Source organism: Pelodiscus sinensis, chromosome 1, assembly GCF_052426305.1.
Source record: "Pelodiscus sinensis isolate ZL-2025 chromosome 1, ASM5242630v1, whole genome shotgun sequence".
Classification (NCBI taxonomy): Eukaryota; Metazoa; Chordata; order Testudines; family Trionychidae; genus Pelodiscus; species Pelodiscus sinensis.
In genome coordinates this window covers 218756780-218773375 of record NC_143052.1, presented here as the reverse complement: position 1 = coordinate 218773375, position 16596 = coordinate 218756780, and the positions used below count along the sequence as shown (strand labels likewise).

At 45.5% G+C, this 16596-nt stretch overlaps 1 protein-coding gene across 4 annotated transcripts in view; it reads left to right on the top strand.

The window, feature by feature from the left end:
• TLR8 (toll like receptor 8) overlaps positions 1-14393 on the top strand; it is a 30648-nt gene extending 16255 nt beyond the window's left edge. The window contains exons 2-5 of one of the 4 annotated variants that reach the window (XM_075914807.2): positions 1408-1570; positions 6984-7079; positions 8829-13463; positions 13764-14393. In XM_075914807.2, coding sequence (XP_075770922.2) covers positions 7071-7079; positions 8829-11972 — 3153 coding nt within the window. In that variant the 5' untranslated portion in view covers positions 1408-1570; positions 6984-7070 and the 3' untranslated portion in view covers positions 11973-13463; positions 13764-14393. Of the gene's footprint in view, positions 1-147; positions 1571-5056; positions 7084-8828; positions 13464-13763 lie in introns of those variants that run through there. The other 3 variants (XM_006122794.5, XM_075914831.2, XM_075914798.2) reach the window with 3 other exon arrangements.
• Positions 14394-16596: the final 2203 nt, after the last annotated feature.

Genomic DNA, 16596 nt, shown 5'->3' with positions numbered 1-16596 from the left:
CAGGAAGCCCGGGGCAGAGCAGCTCTGCCCCGGGCTTCCTGGAGTCAGCCGCTGATCAGTATCAGCAGCGGCTGACTTGGGGACACCTGGGGCAGAGCTGGACTATTGGAAAGGGGTGCTATGAGGGTTCTGGGGCGGCATCCCCCCTCCACCCCACCCTAGGCCCCTCATAGCCCCCTCTTCTGATAGTCCAGCAAATCCGATAATCCGGCACCCCCTGGGTACCAAAGGTGCCAGATTATCGGAAGTTTACTGTATTTGGTCCTGCAATGAAGGCAGGGGACTGGACTCAATGACCTCTCGAGGTCCCTTCCAGTCCTAGTATTCTATGATTCTATGATCTAAGTGTCAGTCTGTCACGGTTTGTTCACAACAAGTTGCCTTAAAATTCAGCTCTGCCTGTAAGTGCAACTGAGTAGGATAATGTTTCAGCAGCATCCCAGTTGATAATTAAAGCTCATCTTTCACCATGATAGGTCCTGACTTCAGTATGGGGAGGAGATGTCAAGACCTCTTAAAAATGCAGTCTAGCCCCAAGATAAAGTATGCCTCCTAGTAGGAGTTGAGCTTGAAATGACCTAAGTTAGTCTTTTGCTTATTACATAAGCTCCTTACATCACAAGTGCTCAGCCAAAGACCTTGTCACTTTGAAGTCTCTAGGATCTTTTCCTTCCCTTGATATATTGGGGGAGAAGGGACATGAAGAAGAGGGAAGAGAAGGACCTGCTGGGATCCTCAGTCATGCCAAGTTGATGGGGACACAAATCATACCTCTTCCAGCCATTCAGGTGATATCATATCAATAAGTACATTGTGGTATGTATGTCACAACTGCTTTGCAAAGCTATCTTACATGCACTCACATGCCATCTTACTATATGAAAGCTATGCTCTTCATCTGAGGATGTATTTAACTATAACATTTTCAAAGCTGCCCTTGAAGAGAACAGTAGTTTGGTCACCATCTGGTGACCTCACTGTATTGTACATCTTAGAAACTAGCCAAAGCAGCAATCTGTATAAGTTAATTGGGCCTTGCATGTTGGGTATCATTAGTAAACATGGTAAACTAGATCTCACTGTGCCTATGTGGCTTCCACCCACAAATATCATTGTGTAAAGGCCAAAAGACACAGAAAAGAATAATGCTGGTGGTATGCAGTCTGAGCAAATCTCAACTTTTCTGATGTTTCCCTCTCATTTATGATTTATCTTTTCAAATAATTTACCCACTTTCTGTACTGTGATATGGACTTTCCCTGGCTTACAAAATGTTTGTTCAGCCATGCTATTATTAGCCTTGTTTTGTCATTTCATCTTATCATCAGCATATTCTTGTGTCACATGGCTCAACAAATTATACTAACAAAATTGGTGTGGCTTCTCTTCTTCCCACATGGACTGTAGCAAACCACAAGCCAGCTTCTGTTTCTAGTGGTTGATTTGGGGAAGTTGGTCAAGAACTTCAGATACCATCTGTGCTATCTGCTCCTGTGGTGCCTATGCCTTCTGCTCCACTTCAAAAATCTTTCACTGGACTGGCAACTTTTCCAGCAGAAAAATAAAGAAAGTAAGTATTTATATTTTATAAAAGTGCATGCCTGCAAATGTGAATTTTAAAGTAATAAGCAGATTCTGATCTGCCTGACTTTTTCCCTGATTTATATCAGTGTAAACAAGATCAGAATCGGCAGCATAGAAAATCTCCAACTTACAGGAAGTTATCTGTGCTTTTGAATATTGTGCAAGAGGATATTGTATGTTAGGGAATGGTCAGCACAATTCTATTAAGTAGAAAAGAATAAAAACACTTCAATCTTTAAAAAAAGTTTGATTAGACAATTTTACATTTTGTTTAAATGTTTTACTTTTTCTGAGGCTTACCAATCAAGTTATACACATTTGCCACCTGTCATAGAGCATTCTAAAAGTTGGATGCTTTTAGTCATCATCATTTCACAATTTTTACAAAACATCAGTAAAAAAATCTTCTGGCTATGATTTCTTTAGCTTCTTTGCCTTTCTTCTTTCTGCCTCTTTCTACCTCTTCTCCCTTTTATTTTTCCTGATTATATGTTTAGCTGTTATATTATGAATCTTGCCTTTAGCATGCTAGGAGTTTCTTCCCTATCATTTTTCTATATTACTTTAATGCTCTATAAAATTAGCTAATTGTTTTCAATACCTCTAATTTTTTCTCTTAAAATTAATTTTGTCAAAAAATGTTACTCTGGAATTTTTTAATGAGCTGTTTCCCTCATTACTTCCCCTCCTTTGAGCATTAACCTAAGAAATTAAAGACATCTGAAGGATAAAACAATGTCTCTGATCCAACAGACACATCAACAAATAACTTTATCCATTGGAGTATTTCAAATGTGCTCATTAAAACTATTACTGTGTACAATTGTTACTCCTTTGCCTAAGACTTTGCAGGATCAGAACCAGCGGCACACTCCAGTCTGAGGTCTGCCTTCAAAAGCTGGCCCAATAAAAGTTATTACCTCACCCACCTTGTCGCTCTAATACACTGGGGCCAACACAGCTACAATAACACTGCAAACAGCTCAGTCTGATTTGTGCACAGCAGCTTTATAGGCATGCGCTAATATGGCTAAGGATAGCAGTGCAGGCACATGTGCTGTAGCAACACATGCTGGTACTAGGGCTCTAAGCAGACCTGTACAGCTCACACTCTCGTATCTAAAGTGATATTTTTAGTCGGGTGACTGCAACTCTGGCTAGCTGAGCTTTAATCACACCTTAGACTGCAGTGTGGACATACTTTTAATGGTAACCAGAACCTAGACTGACTTCTTACCTAAAGTTCAATTCTCTGTTTCCAAAACAAGGTTCAAATATTTTGATTTTGGGGGGCTTTTCCTGGCACCTCATTTGAGAACCGCATTTGCTGACAAGGAGCCTGTTCCCGCTTCCAATTCAGTTAATAGAAGTGCTACCACGACTTCTCTGGAAGTAGGATTAAGGGGTCAAAATGAACCTCAGCATCATAGAGCGATCATGGAGTGACTTCAAACCTACATTCCTACTGGAACAGCTAATACAAAGTAAACAAACTGTGTGGCTGTGTCTAGACTGCATCCCTTTTCCGTAAAAGGGATGCAAATTAGACACATTGCGATTGCAAAGGAAGCGGGGATTTAAATCCCCCCATGCTTCATTTGCATAAACATGGCTGCCGCTTTTTTCCGGCGCGGAGCTTTGCCGGAAAAAAGCGCCAGTCTAGATGCGGATCTTTCGGAAAATAAAGCCTTTTCCAAAAGATCCCTTATTCCTCTTAAAAATTCCTTAAAATAAGGAATAAGGGATCTTTCGAAAAAGGCTTTATTTTCCGAAAGATCCGCATCTAGACTGGCGCTTTTTTCCGGCAAAGCTCCGCGCCGGAAAAAAGCGGCAGCCATGTTTATGCAAATGAAGCATGGGGGGATTTAAATCCCCGCTTCCTTTGCAATTGCAATGTGTCTAATTTGCATCCCTTTTATGGAAAAGGGATGCAGTCTAGACACATCCTGTGTCTTTTTGTGTGAATAATATTCAGATAAAAGCCTTCACAGTCTGATCCAAAGGCCAGTGAAATCAACAGGCCTCTTTCTATTAACTACAATGACCTTTGGGTCATTCTCTAATATTTTTTATTTAACTAAACCTGAGAAAGAGAGGGTAGAAAGCAGTCAAAAAGTATTATAGAGAATTCCAAGGAAAATGCTGCCTGGAAAGATATTTTGATCAGCTTTTGTAAGCCAAAGAAGCTATTCCACATTGTTTATTCTCTGCTAGCAATAAATCATATTTCCTATTTCACAACTGGCATTGCTAGTGTTGTGTGTACTTATTCAGGGAGGCACATGATTTCTGTACAGCAACAGTAAAAGCCCAGCTAAATCCTGGACACATTGCTCAGGCAAAACCTGCTCTGACTGCAAACTGAATTACATGACTATTTTATCCCCAAAATTTTCTTAACAAATGATGCCATTGTAGTAATTGTTTTAATACATTTATTTCAGCATCTGTAATTAGGCCCTAGAAAATAATGAGGCCACAAATCACAAATCCATGTAACATGCCGTTAGGAAGGTGGCACTGAAATATTGCATCTTTAACATTGGTTGTGCATAATTTCTGTCTTCATTTCAAAGTCCTGTTTTTTAAAAAAAATGTGTGCGAGCATCGTGTCTGAAGTGGGCCCCAAATACTTTGCAGTATTTTAAAACTAGAAATGGGGGAAGGAATTGGAGGGCTTAAGGGAACTGGTATAAGGTAAGGAAGCTCGTGCCACTGAGCACTGGTTTGAATCAGCTCTGTATGCCTAACTGGTAGCCTTCGAGAGACCCAGGGGCAGGATGAGCATTTTCCAACTGGATGCCAGTGCCTTCCTGTTTGTACTCCTCCCACGCTCTTCCCTGTCCTTTTCTGTTACATGTGACTTTTGTTTTGGCAAATACTTACCCTGTTTATTTCTATGGTGCAGTTTTTAGGTCTAGCGTTTTACATGTGGCAGCAGGATGGTTAGCACCGTGAAAAAAATCCCCACAAAGAAATCTAGGTGGCAAAAAGATGGCAGGGAAAAAAGACTTGCATGTGAGGAGAGACGGGGCAAATTAGCTGAAACAATAGTAAAGAATAGAATTGTCAGACACATAGAAGAAAATAATTTGTTGAGCAAAAGTCAACCTGGTTTCTATAAAGGGAAATCGTGTCTTACTAATCTATTAGGGTATGTCTAGACTACATGGCTCCGTCGACAGAGCCATGTAGATGAGTTTAGCCATAGGAAAATGAAGCATCGATTTAAATAATCGCCACTTCATTTACATCAAAATGGCCACCGAGCTGTGCCAATCAGCTGTTGGGTGGCACAGCCTGGACGTGCCACAGTCGACAAGGGAAGCCTTTGTCGACTGCTCTGGTAACCCTCATTTCACGAGGCATACCGGAGCAGTCGACAAAGGCTTCCCTTGTTGACTGTGGCACGTCCAGATTGCCCTGTTGTGCTTTCAAACTGCTGATCGGCACAGCGTGATAGCCATTTTGATGTAAATGAAACGGCGATTATTTAAATCGCCGCTTCATTTTCCTATGTCTAGTAAACTCATCTACATGGCTCCGTCGACGGAGCCATGTAGTCTAGACATACCCTTAGAGTTCTTTGAAGTTGTCAACAAACATGTGGACAAGGGGGATTCGGTAGATATAGTGTACTTAGATTTCCAGAAAGCCATTGACAAGGTCTCTCACCAAAGGCTCTTATGTAAATTAAGTTGTCATAGGATAAGAGGGAAGAGCCTTTCATGGACTGAGAACTGGTTAAAAGACAGGAAACAAAGGGTAGGAATAAATGGTAACTTTTCAGGATGGAGAGGGGTAACTAGTGGTGTTCCCCAAGGGTCAGTCCTGGGACCAATCCTATTCAACTTATTCATAAATGATCTGGAGAAAGGGGTAAACAGTGAGGTGGCAAAGTTTGCAGATTATACTAAACCACTCAAGGTAGTTAAGACCAAAGCAGATTGTGAAGAACTTCAAAAAGATCCCACAAAACTAAGTGATTGGGCAAGAAAATTGCAAATGAAATTTAATGTGGATAAATGTAAAGTAATGCACATTGGAAAAAATAACCTCAACTATACATATAATATGATGGGGGCTAATTTAGCTACAGCAAATCAGGAAAGAGATCTTGGAGTCATCATGGACAGTTCTCTGAAGACGTCCACGCAGTGTGCAGCAGCAGTCAAAAAAGTAAACAGGATGTTAGGAATAATTAAAAAAGGGATAGAGAATAAGATGGAGAATATTGCCCTTATATAAATCCATGGTACGCCCACATCTTGAATACTGCGTACAGATGTGGTCTCCTCATCTCAAAAAAAGATATACTGGCATTAGAAAAGGTTCAGAGAAGGCAACTAAAATGATTAGGGGTTTGGAACGGGTCCCATATGAGGAGAGATTAAAGAGACTAGGACTTTTCAGCTTGGAAAAGAGGAGACTAAAATAGATAGAGGTATATAAAATCATAAGTGGTGTGGAGAAAGTGAATAAGGAAAAGTATATTCCCATAATACAAGAACTGGGAGCCACCAAATGAAACTAATGGGCAGCAGGTTTAAAATAAATAAAAGGGTGTTCTTCTTCATACATGCATAGTCACTCTGTGGAACTCCTTGCCTGAGGAGGTTGTGAAGGTTACCACTATAACAGGGTTTAAAAGAGAACTAGATACATTCATGGAGGTTAAGTCCATTAATGGCTATTAGCCAGTATGGGTAAGGAATGGTGTCCCCAGCTTCTGTTTGTCAGAGGATGGAGATGGATGGCAGGAGAGAGATGGCTTGATCATTACCTGTTTGATTCACTCCCTCTGGAACACCTGGTATTGGCTACTGTCGGCAGACAGGGTACTGGGCTGGATGGACCTTTGGTCTGACCCAATATGGCCGTTCTTATTACTGAAAACACTGGGGCTGTTTATTTTTGAATGTACCCAAGCTCCGGGGCTGGGGCAGGGCTTTCCCTGTTATTTGTGGAAGCCATTTTGATACTGGGCCCAGAAATTGAGAGCAGGAAATTGCCACTGTGCCCTCAGTGCTCCCCAGCTCCCCATTCCCTGTGATACCTAGGAAGCATGGAAGAGAAGAGGGAAGCAACCTGACATGAATGTAGAGAAGTGAGAAGAGTTGGAAGAACAGAGATAAGAGCAAGCTACAGAGAGAACAGAGGGCAAGAGGAGCAGCCTGCATAGGAAAGTAGAGGGGACAGGTGGGGGGCATACATGTGAGGGTACGGGGCAGAAGTCGGGGCTATTGGTGGGGAAAGAAGCAAAGAGGTCTACAGTCACTAGAGAATATCTTGCTCCAGAACCCAGGAGCCCAGATTCCTGTATACTAACATTCTTCTCCTGTATAGCAAATAGCTGATAAATGTACCAACGTAATAAGTTCCTTATCTGTCTCTCGCAGAGAAGATCCCAGCCTACTGATGCTGCTAGTTACTCCATTAGCTCAAGAGAGGACTGTGTAGTACATCCTAAAGATCTCACCTGTCTGATGATCCTTGTGGGTGAGAATGTGGTTTTATGAAACGCAAGATTTTGTGGGAGGGAGGAAGGGAGGCTCAGTTTGCTTTTTAGAAAAAGACTGAAAAATGCCACATTAAAAAGAACATGATGTTTCCAAAGGAAATCACTCAAAATTAGGAAATGTCATAATTAAGTTTACCCATGCAATCTTAATTCAGTTCCCCGGGCACATGCATTATGAGACAATCTTTAATTACATAAACATGCCCTATTTTATCTACAAGACACTTGCCTTATACTGTGTACAAGTTGGATGATGCTAAGATGTCATTATAATTAATTTTTATACTACAGGCAGTCCCCGAGTAACGTGGATCTGACTTATGTCGGATCCGCAGTTACGAACGGGGATTTTCTCGCCCTGGAGGACAGGAGCGGCGGGACGCCTGGTCCCGCCGCCCGCCTCCTCCGGGGCGAGAAAAGCTGCTCCCCGTCTCCCTGGTCTGCTGGACGAGCCAGCAGACCAGGGAGACGGGGAGCAAAGCGGCGGAGGACCCGAGGCCGGACCCGCGGCCGCTTCCAGATCAGCTGGAAGTGCCGCGTGTCCAGCCGGGTCCTCCGCGGCTTTGCTCAACGTCTCCCTGGTCTGCAGACCAGGGAGATGCTGAGCAAAGAGGCGGAGGACCTGGGGCCGGACCCGCGGCGCTTCCAGCTGATCTGGAAGCGCCGCGGTCCGGCCCGGGTCCTCCGCGGCTTTGCTCTGCGTCTCTCTGGTCTGCTGGGGGGGGACGCAGCTAGTGCCCCCCCAGCAGACCAGGGAGACGTGGAGCAAAGCCCGGGGCCTGTGGTAGAGCAGGTGGGGCGCTGCCGGTTGGTCCCGCAGCACCGCTCCTTGGCGCTACTGGACCAACCCGGCAGCACCCCAGCTGCTCTGCCCCAGGAGTCCTGATTCAGCCACTGCTGATCAGTTTCAGCAGTGGCTGAATCAGGACGCCTGGGGCAGAGCAGCTGAGGTGCTGCTGGGTTGGTCCAGTAGCGTCGAGGAACGGCCGTGCTACTGGACCAACCCAGCAGCACCCGAGCTGCTCTGCCCCAGGCGTCTCCAAGTTAGCTGCTGCTGAAACTGCCCAGCGGCTGACTACAGGAAGCCTGAGGCAGAGTTGCTCTGCCCCGGGCTTCCTGGAATCAGCTGCTGATCAGTTTCAGCAGCAGCTGACTTGGGGATGCCTGGGGTTCTTAAGCTGAATCTGTATGTAAGTCAGAACTGGTGTCCAGATTCAGCCGCTGTTGAAACTGATCAGTTTCAGCAGCGGCTGAATCTGGATGCCAGTTCCGACTTACATACAGATTCAACTTAAGAACAAACCTACAGTCCCTATCTTGTACGTAACCCGGGGACTGCCTGTACATATAATTTCCTAACAGCCTTGCAACTGTCTTTGTGGTTGCGATTGTAATGGGAGGGTTAAATGAAGGCAAACATTAAAAGCATAGCTACAATGTAGAAAAAAAGATTAGTGATTTGGGTCGCCTATATTTTGGGGTATTCATGCTGAGACAAGGCCTTTTTTTCAGAAACTACATGGCACTGTCCTTAAAAAGTCAGGCCCTTTAAATTTGTTTTACATTAAAGCACCAGAAATTCAGGCATCCATTCTGCAATTCTTGGCACATGAATTGATGGACTGACTTATGCTGTTTTCATAACTGCTATACACATGCTACCTATTAATTATGTATTATTATTATTATTTTATTTTATTAAAAGAATCCTCTCTTTTTTAAGGGCAACATGAATCCCACAATCCCAAATCTGATATGGCTCCTTCTTCTGGCTTATGGTACTTCAGAAACTCATGCTGAGAGCAAATATCCCAGAACCATGCCATGTGATGTCAGTGAGAATAACTCCTCCATCATTTTTGACTGCAGTGCCCGTGAATTGAGAAGTGTGCCTCCCGCAATGGATGGTAATGTAACAGAATTAAAGCTCTCAGACAACCTTATAAAGGAGGTATTTAAAAAATCTTTTCAGGGCCTGAATAATCTGATGAAAATAGATCTAAACAGGAACCAGTATTCTGAGGCAGGGGAAGAGGTTCATGATTTGTGTAAAAAAGGAATGGTCATTGAAGATGGAGCTTTTGCTAACTTAACAAAGCTACGGGAATTACTAGTTGATGAAAACTGCCTGTGTAAAATACCAGTTGGGATGCCATTGTCCTTAACCTCACTGCATTTGAGCTATAACAGCATCCTCTCTGTCTATCAGAAAAATTTTTCAGAACTCACACAATTGAAGGAACTCTATATGGACGGGAACTGTTATTATGGCAATCCCTGTGAAAAACCTTTCCTTGCAGACAACGGGGCTTTCTCAGACCTCACTATTTTGATAGTCCTGTCACTCTCCTTCAACAACCTGACCCGAGTTCCAAGCAACCTGCCTCCTTCTCTAAGGAAACTTTACCTCAGCAACAACAAGATCAAAACCATCAACCGGGATGATTTGAATGAACTGTCTAATATAGAAGTCCTTGATTTAAGTGGGAACTGTCCAAGGTGCTATAATGCCCCCTACCCATGTGAACCTTGTAGTGGGGACTCTGCCATTGAAATACATCCTCTTGCTTTCCAGGATCTGAAAAATTTACAGAACTTAAACCTCTCCAGCACCTCTCTCACTAGCATCCCTGCCAGTTGGTTTTATAACACAACACAGTTAAAGGTGCTATATCTTGAATTTAACTATTTAAAAGAGGAAATAGCTTCTGGAGAGTTTTTACTCCAGCTACCTCATTTGGAGGTGCTAGATTTATCTTTTAACTATGCCAGGAAATCATACCCCAGGTATATAAATATTTCAGACAAGTTCTCCAGCCTGGTCTCTCTTCAGCAACTTCATCTAAGAGGTTATGTGTTCAAGGAACTTAAAAGCCAACACCTTCAGCCCCTCATAAAGCTTACCAAACTGCACACCCTCAATTTTGGAGTCAACTTTATCAAGCAAATTGATCTCAGTGTGTTTCATCTCTTTGCAAATCTGACTATAATTTCTTTGTCTGACAACAGGATATCGCCTCTAGTAGAGGGCAATAATAACAGTGTCATTAGAGGAGAATCAGTCCAAAATCATGTCATTCGAAGTCGTTCCACAGATACTGAACTTGAGCCATCAGTAAATAGTATGTTACTGGCAGAAGGCAAACCCAGTAGTAGTGTGATTCCCATTTTTCATTTAATCAAACCTCAGTGTAGCATGTATGGTAAATCATTAGATCTGAGCTTAAATAGTATTTTTTTCATTGACCAACAACAATTTAAAGATTTCCATGAAATAGCCTGTTTGAATTTGTCCTCAAATGGCATTGGCCAAGCATTGAATGGCACAGAATTTATCTTTCTGCCTAATCTCAAATATTTAGATCTGTCTTTTAATAAACTTGATTTGGCTTATCGATATGCATTTTATGAATTGCCTAAACTAGAAGTACTGGACCTCAGCTACAACGTGCACTATTTTATTGTGTCAAGGATAACACACAGATTGGGATTTACTGAAAATCTTCCACATCTAAAAGTTTTAAATTTAAGTTACAATGAAATTTTTACACTCACAGAGCCCAATCTAACGAGCAGCTCCCTGAAAGAGTTAGTGTTCAAGGGAAACCGCCTCGATATTTTATGGAAAAATGGAGATAACAGATACATAAATATTTTTAAAAACATCTACAACCTGACTCATCTTGACATATCCCACAACAGACTTCATGAAATTCCTACCAAGGCATTCCTTGGCCTGCCACTAAGTCTCACTGAGCTCCACATAAACAACAATGAATTAAAGCACTTTGACTGGACAGCCCTGCAACAATTTCAGAACCTCACATTACTGGATCTCAGCTCAAATGCCTTGTCCTTTGTGACTGATAATCTTGCAAACTGCACAGCTTCTCTTCAGCGACTATTCCTTCAACACAATAAGATTTCGCAGCTTGCTGATGGATTTTTCCACAGAGCCAGCAGCCTCCTGCACCTTGATTTAAGTTACAACCAGCTGCCTTCCATAAACCAGTCAATACCTCAGTCGGAAAACTTAATTCATATACAACTTTTGGACTTACAAGGAAACCCTTTTGAGTGCACCTGTGCAACTGTTGATTTCATACACTGGATAAACTATTATATTAATATTAGTATCCCACGACTGGCAACGGATGTCATTTGTGCAACACCTGGAGATCAAAGAGGGAAGAGCATCATAAGTTTAGACTTATATGCCTGTACTTTGGATACGGTTGCAGCAATATGCTTTTCTTTATCATTCTTTATTATTTTGACTGTGATGACAACAGCTATCACGAAACACTTATTTTATTGGGATGCCTGGTATATTTACTATTTTTGGACAGCAAAACTAAAAGGATATAAATCTCTTGGCATGACCAAAGCTCTGTATGATGCTTACATCGCGTACGACACTGAGGATATAACAGTAACTGACTGGGTAATAAATGAACTACGGTTTCATCTAGAGGAAAGTGAAGACAAGCAAGTTCTGCTTTGCTTGGAGGACAGAGACTGGGAGCCAGGAAAGGCTGTCATTGACAACCTTGCACAGAGCATCCAACACAGCAGAAAGACAGTATTTGTTCTAACCGAAAGATATGTAAAAAATGGGAACTTCAAAACAGCTTTTTATATAGCTCTGCAGAGATTAATGGATGAGAATAGAGATGTGATTGTCTTTATTCTACTGGAACCAGTCTTGCAGCATTCCCGGTACCTGAGGCTAAGGAGAAGGATCTGCAAGAGCTCTGTTCTTGACTGGCCTAAGAATCCAAACGCTGAAGGCCTGTTCTGGCAAAATCTAAAAAGTGTAGTGCTAACAGAAAATTATAAAGGATTGTACACAGATTCCATTAAATGAAACAACACAGAGAAAAATGACTTCCTTGAGGCAGATACTCAGATATCTTTGTATTGAGCCAATACCAATCTTGAGTACATAATTAGAATTTGGTTAAAACAGTATCACTGGAAGTGTTGATTTTCCACTAAAGTGTCTGAGGAAGTTTGCAGGAAACAAACATTACAGTATTTTGGCCTTGATTCATGCCAGTTATAAGTTATATGGCAGGCAAGTGGAAGATCATATCCATAGATACTATGCAGTACTGATGATCTATATAAATTGTTTGTCAGTACTTGCCAGGTATCACCACTAATTACACATGTAATTAGCCATTGTGAATTGTATTTTTAACACTGTGGAGGCTCTGTAACTATCTAATTGGTCAGTAAGAATAAAGGACAGTCTTATCCTTGGCTACCTTTTAATTAAACACTTTTTATACTTCAGTACACTGATAATTAACAACAAAAGCTGGGGCTTCGAAGGGACACTTTCAAGGAGAGTAGTGGTACTTCCCTGTGTGTTTTAGCCTTCTGCTGATTTAGAATGTTTGCTTCTTAAAGATCCATTTTTTTATTTCTTCATACCTATTATACATGTGGAAATTATATACATGCTGTGACTTCCTTGCCTAACCTAGGCTATTAGCTTCTTTCTCCAAAATCAATTATCCATGCTTGTGTAACTCACACACACTCACACGTCTAGATTACAAGCTTCTTTCGAAAGAAGATTCTTTGGAAGAGATCTTCCAAAAAATCTTCTTTCGAAAGAGAGCATCCACACTTCAAAAGTGCATTGAAAAAGCAATCTGATTTTTTCAAAAGAGAGCGTCCACACTCATTGGATGCTCTCGCATAAAAGGCCACCCAGAACCGCTTCACCCAGGACATTAGGTCAGTAGTTACTTCCAGGTGCTGTTGCCTAAGGCTATCTGAGCCATTTCTCAGGTTCTGCTGCATGCTTGCCTACCTCTCTGAGGGACAGCAAAGCTTGTGCAGTGCATGCTCTGGTTGCCCAGCTTTGTTGGATGCCACAGTGTTTTTTTCTTTTTAGCTATGGAGCCAGAGCTACCCCTGGGCATGCGATGGCCCTATACTACCATGCTGTAGGTTCTGCAGCAGTTTCAGCAGCTCAGCTCCCAGCTCATCTGTGAGTTCCTCTGCCTGGATGCGGGAGCAATGACCTTGCTCCCACACCCCATGGTTGAGAGACAATTTTGGAGGCTGGACACCAGTTCTGACTGGTGGGATCCGGCTGATGATGGAGCAGAGGGAAGACCAGCAGTGGCTCAACAACTTCCACATGTGGAAGGCCATGTTCTTGGAGCTGTGTGCCTGGCTCACCCCTGCCCTCTGGAGATGCAACACCCACCTGCAGCCCACCATCCCCCAGGAAAAGAAGGTTGCAACTGCCGTATGGAAGCTCACCACCCCCAACAGCTATTGGTCGGTGAGCCACCAGTTTGGCATGGGTTAGTCCACCATCGGGGTCCTCCTCATGGAGGTAAGGTACTCTCGGGGTGCACTCCCTGCGGGAGGGGGGGTCCTGGAAAAGGGGGCCCCTTGGGAAAAGAGAGAGGGAGTGGAGGGGTGAAGAGGGTGTGGAGGGAAAGCCCGTCCCTGGTGGGGCAGTGTTGTGCTGTCCCACCCTCACACAGCCCTGCTGCTGGGAGGGCAGCCTCATAGGGGATGGCTCCTGAGGTGTTTGGGGCGGAGTGTGGGGGGTGGGGGACAAGCACCTCCCAAGGGCCAAAGCACCCCCTCTCATTCTCTGTTTTGAATGTTTCTATGTATCCTTCTGCAGGTGGTGAGGGCCATCAACTCCATCCTGCAGTGCAGGGTCATCCTCCTCAGAGACCTGGACCCAATTATGGCTGGATCTGCTGTCGTTGGCTTCCTGAACTGTGGAAGAGCGATCGATGGGACCCATATCCCGATCTGTGCACCACAGCATTGAGCCACCCAGTACATAAACAGGAAGGGATATTTCTCCATGGTGCTGCAGGTCCTGGTCGACCATTGGGGACAGCTTTTAGACATTTTTGTAGGGTGGTCGGGCCGGGCATGATACCCACATATTTAGGAACTCTAGCCTGTACCACAAGCTGGAGGCTGGAACATTCTTCCCTAGAGGAACTTTTGCGTAGGGGACGTATGGATGCCACTCTGTATCGTTAGTGCCATGGCCTACTCACTCATGCCGGGGCTTATGAAGCCCTACATTGGCCACCTGGACCACACAAGGGAACAACTCAACATGCACCTGAACTGGGCCCACATGCAGGTGGAGTGCACCTTTGGATGCCTGAAGACCAAGTTCAGGTGCCTTCTGACATGCCTCGACATGGGGGAGTGCAACAAAAACTTTGTATTTTGTTTTTCATAATAAAAGTAACTGGGGCAGAGGCGGGCTGAGAACCTGGGTGGGGGAAGGGAGGAGGGAGGCTCAGGGCTGGGTGTGGCATGTGGTGCAGCTGGAAGTGACCCCTTGGGTCCGGGGACCTCAATGAACTTGGGGTTGGGTGGGGCTTGGTACAACAGTGGGGTGGGCGGGGTGAGGAGGGGCTGCAGCGGGGTCAGGGCTGGCAGGGGGCAGAGGTGGAGGGAAGCAGGGGTGGGGAGAGCAGGAGCGGGGACAGGACCCGGGTATGCCATCACTTCCTGGATGGTGGCAAGTGTTTTCACCCTGCCACACAAGCTGGTCCCACATGCGATTGCACCACTTGGCGTCATCTTGGAACTTTTGGGTCAGGGTCTGCTGCATATCACTCAGGACGGTCATGTGCTCCCTCCAGTGCATGCGGCTCCCCTGGCTTCAGGCAGCTGCCTCTGATGGCGTGGATCGTTCCTCAGAAACAGCTGGTCTGGCTGTGTAGGAAAAGAGGGAGAGGCGGTCAGTCATCCATCCAAGCAGACACTGTCCCAGAGACCATGCCCTCCTCCGTGAGCAAGGCCCGTGAGCAAGGCTACGCGTGGCCTGCACAGCAGGCCCTGCCTCACAGGGGCCTCGAGGTTCCCAGGGGACCATACTGCCTGCTTCCTACCCTGCATGGACAAGCAGGCCAGGGAAGTGTCTGGCCACTGTGGGATCCCGTGGGTGGGAAAGGGGCCTGGAGCGGCCTGGCTCTCCCTGGGGCCAACACATACATCCGCACCTGGGAGCACTGTCCGCGGAAGCAGGTGGTGCCTTGTGCATGTGGGCATGGCCATGTGCTATCTACAACACTCCTTGGTCTGAGTGGGGTCGTGCGTGTGCCCTTGTATCCAGCTTGCTTCCAGTGGTGGCTGAAAGGGTAAGGACATCCCTCCCAGGGGTCAGACGTGTGGGGCCTTCCCCTAGCCTGTGAGCAACAGCCTGTGTTTGCTCCGGGGCTGGCTCCTGAGACCGCGTGGCGCACACTGCTGCTGCACATGCTTGCATGTGCACGGACAGCAGCACGCTGTCCAGGCCGAGCATGCCACGCGACGATCGCACCCCATCCCCTTGGCGCCCGCCTCCCCTGCCCTGTGTGTGTGACACACTGAGAGCACTCGCCTGATGATCCCTCCCTGGGGTCAGATGATGCCTGGGAGATGTCCAGGGCCTGCAGTATTGGCTCTATTGTGTGGGTGACCACGCTACCAGTGTCGTTGTCTTCCTTCTCCTGCAGCGGCTGTTGCTCCTCATCCTCCTCCTCCTCCTCCTCCAGGAGCTCCGGCCAGGTGATCATGGATATCTCCAAGCCCGAATCCACCAGTACTGATAGGGAAAGGACTTCCCTAGCCCCCCAGTATCTGGTGCAGCTCTCTATAGTATGGGCAGGAGTGGGGTCCCGCTCTGGAGCAAGAGCTGTGCTCCCTGGCCCGGGTGTACCCTTTCCGGAGCTCCTTTACCTTGCTCCGGACTTGGTCAAGGGTGTGGGGGTGGTGTCCCCTCTGGACACATAAATGCCCATAAATGTCCACATTTCTGTGGCTGGTGTGGAGATCCTTCAAGGTCTCCTCCTGCCCCCGCAGCTCCAGGCAGGTCAGGATCTCCACCCCAGATCAGGAGGGTGCCCAGCATTTGGTGCTCCTGGGTGGGTCCTGGGACCCCTGGTGCTGTTCCCTGGAAGGACAGGAGGCTCTCGGGGAGCTTCTGGCTGTGCCATGGGTCAGCAGGTCTGTGGCAGGGAGAGCTGCATGATCAGGGTGCTGCTCCAGGGTCAGCTTCCTGCCACAAGGCTTGTGCAGGGTGCCTACAGCTTTAAGAGCTTGCAGGAAACAGGAACTATAGAACTGTGATTGGTTGGGACGCAGTGTCCACCACGGCCTATGTGCTTTTTCCTGGAGGCCTCTTTTTTCGAAAGAACTCCCTCTTCTACGTCCACACACACCTGTTTCTGAAAAAGCTCTTTCGGAAAAGGAGTTCTTCCTCGTAGAATGAGGTTTACCAATGTCAGACAAACCCCTGTGTTCTTTCAAAAGAATGCAATTGCAGTGTGGACGTAGGTGAAGTTTTTTCAGAAAAATGGCCGTTTTTCCAAAAAAACCTCTGCAGTCTAGATGCACCCCTGGTGTGGTTCACTGTCCCATGCAGTGGCACCTAGACCACAGCAACAGATAAGATCAATAGCCCTCTACAGCTTAAGCTAAGAGCCAGATCAGGTTTTACAGCT